The 2,024-nt window shown below is 61.4% G+C and overlaps 1 protein-coding gene across 1 annotated transcript; it reads left to right on the top strand.

Moving 5' to 3' along the window:
* Window positions 1-150: 150 nt before the first annotated feature.
* LOC118999096 (translation initiation factor IF-2-like) lies at window positions 151-1,405 on the top strand (the record flags this gene model as incomplete). The annotated part of the gene is made up of 3 exons (XM_037063445.1): window positions 151-226; window positions 583-938; window positions 1,208-1,405. Coding segments are annotated over 3 exons (630 nt in total), but the record flags the coding sequence as incomplete, so codon positions are not given.
* Between the last annotated feature and the right edge of the window lie 619 nt (window positions 1,406-2,024).

The raw sequence follows: 2,024 nt of genomic DNA, 5'->3' as shown, positions 1-2,024 counted from the left end.
GCCCCACCTCTTGCCCCGCCCTTCCAGCTTCTTCTGGCCGCTCATTGGCGGGAAGGCTGGGATCGCAGCACTGATTGGACTGCATCTCCCACTGACTATCAGGTATGACTCTCGCTCCGCCCTCCACCCAGCGCCTTCTCTCTTCCTGAGGACAGAAAGCCCAGAAACACGGAGAGGACGCTGGTCCGAGGTGGGCAGCGCAGCAGGGGCCCCCGGGAACTGACCGGTAAGCGGGGAGCCTTGCCACGTGGAGCCCTTAGCCCGAGACCTTCAAAGTCCAGCCTGAGAGACTCCGATGCCCTCATCCTGAGGGGCCCCGAATCCCTTCAGCATCGAGGGGTCCGCGTGCGCCAACCCGGAGGACCCCCCACGCTCAGACCCCCAAACAGCCCGAAAACCCCAGTTCCCCTCAGCTCGGGGCACCCTACGTGCAGCTCGCCCGGAAAGACCAAGTCTCCCCAAACTCAGAGACGCTAAATGCCGTCGTCCTGGAAACGAACTCCGTGCGGGGACCCGGAAGCCCCTCGACGAGACGCCCCGAGTCTCCGCCGCCGCCGGGGTCTGACCCTCCCCTCCCCCCAGGCCTCAGCGTCCTCAGCCCGGAAGACGCGGGATCGAGTCCTCAGGGGCCCCGAGCCTGTCGGCCCGAGAGACGGCGGTCGGCCGGGGACCGCGCCTGCGTCCCGTGCGGGCCTCTCCGGACCCCCGGGTGCGACTCCGAGCCCTTCCCGGGACAAGCGCGTTTCCGGTCGCTGCAGCCTCAGGCCCCGGCCGAGCTGAGGCGGCACCTGGAGGGAAGGGCGGGGACAAAGGCCCCGCCCCAGCGGCTCGGTGGGTCCCCATCCAGGCCCACGGCCCCCTCTCTGGGCGCCCAGCCAAGAGGGAGAACGGCCGGTACCAGAATGTGAAGGGGAACTTCCACATGTTCGCCGGCCCAGGTAGCGAGTGCGCAGGGGCCTGGGGAACCCGCCGGGCTGCTGGGCAGGCCCCGGCTCAGGCAGCTCCATCCGCCTGCAGCTCCCTCCTGCGTGGACACCGATGGGGAATTTGCTCCAATGTCGGAGCAGGGCTGGCGCTGACGGTGTGGCGCTCACAGCAACTCCTTGTAGACTCTCCCATCCCATCAGAGCCGGTCACACTGGCTTCCTGGAGCTTGTTCCTCCTCCAACCTCTCTGCTTTCAGACAAAGGTTTTTGTCTCTTTCCAGGTCTCAGGGCCCCTCGACCAGCTTTCCTGTGTCACCACCCCAGGCAGGTCACCGAGCTCCAGGAGGAGGACCCTGCGGACGCTGATGAAGAATGGGCTCCAGGGCAGCGAGGTGAGGGGCAGGAGGAGGCAGAGCTGCCCTCCCGACACGGACCTGGTGTAGGTCAGGCTGCATCTCGGGACAGAACCAGGGGACAGGGTTTGCTTGTCCAGCCAACACGCAGGATGCAGAACAGTGTATCGTACGTACAGTGAGGGGCTATTCCTGTAAACTTTCAAGTGTGCAAAATCATCTTACATATTTATAGACACATTAATAACCAGTAAACGTATAAGAATATACAAGTGAATAAGAAATTCAGAGGAGTTGTCATTGCAAGAGAGAGAGGCAGGTCTGGACAGTGAGGAGTGTCCCCATAACTGGCTGCCACATGGCCTGCATGGAGACAGGCGGGGAGCAGTATTAACATGGTGATGATGGAGCTGCAGAGAGGGCCAGGGTCAGAAATGGGTGAGTACTGTATCATTTCCCGATATTGGCTATGGCGCCGTTCTGTCCTATATCATGAGTGTTTGATTGGTGGGGTCAGTCCACTTTCATGGGACTTGGGTTGGAACACAGCTGAAGCCAAGGTATGAGCTGTAACTTGACTGGAATTCTGTTTCTGTGATCAGCAGACTGTGGATGCCAACCAGAGTCTAATGATAAGGAAGGGTGTGGATGGCCAGTATGTGCACAGGGGGAGGATCCCAGAGAAAGGAGGCCAGGGGGTGGTAGTGCCCTTGGCCTGGACAAGGCCAGTTTGAATGAAGACAAC

The sequence above is a fragment of the Sturnira hondurensis genome, unplaced genomic scaffold, assembly GCF_014824575.4.
Source record: "Sturnira hondurensis isolate 20B ecotype Veracruz unplaced genomic scaffold, ASM1482457v3 Scaffold0001209, whole genome shotgun sequence".
NCBI classification, from domain to species: domain Eukaryota; kingdom Metazoa; phylum Chordata; class Mammalia; order Chiroptera; family Phyllostomidae; genus Sturnira; species Sturnira hondurensis.
The sequence above is the reverse complement of the archived record's forward strand: the minus strand, read 5'-3'. Positions and strand labels throughout refer to the sequence as shown.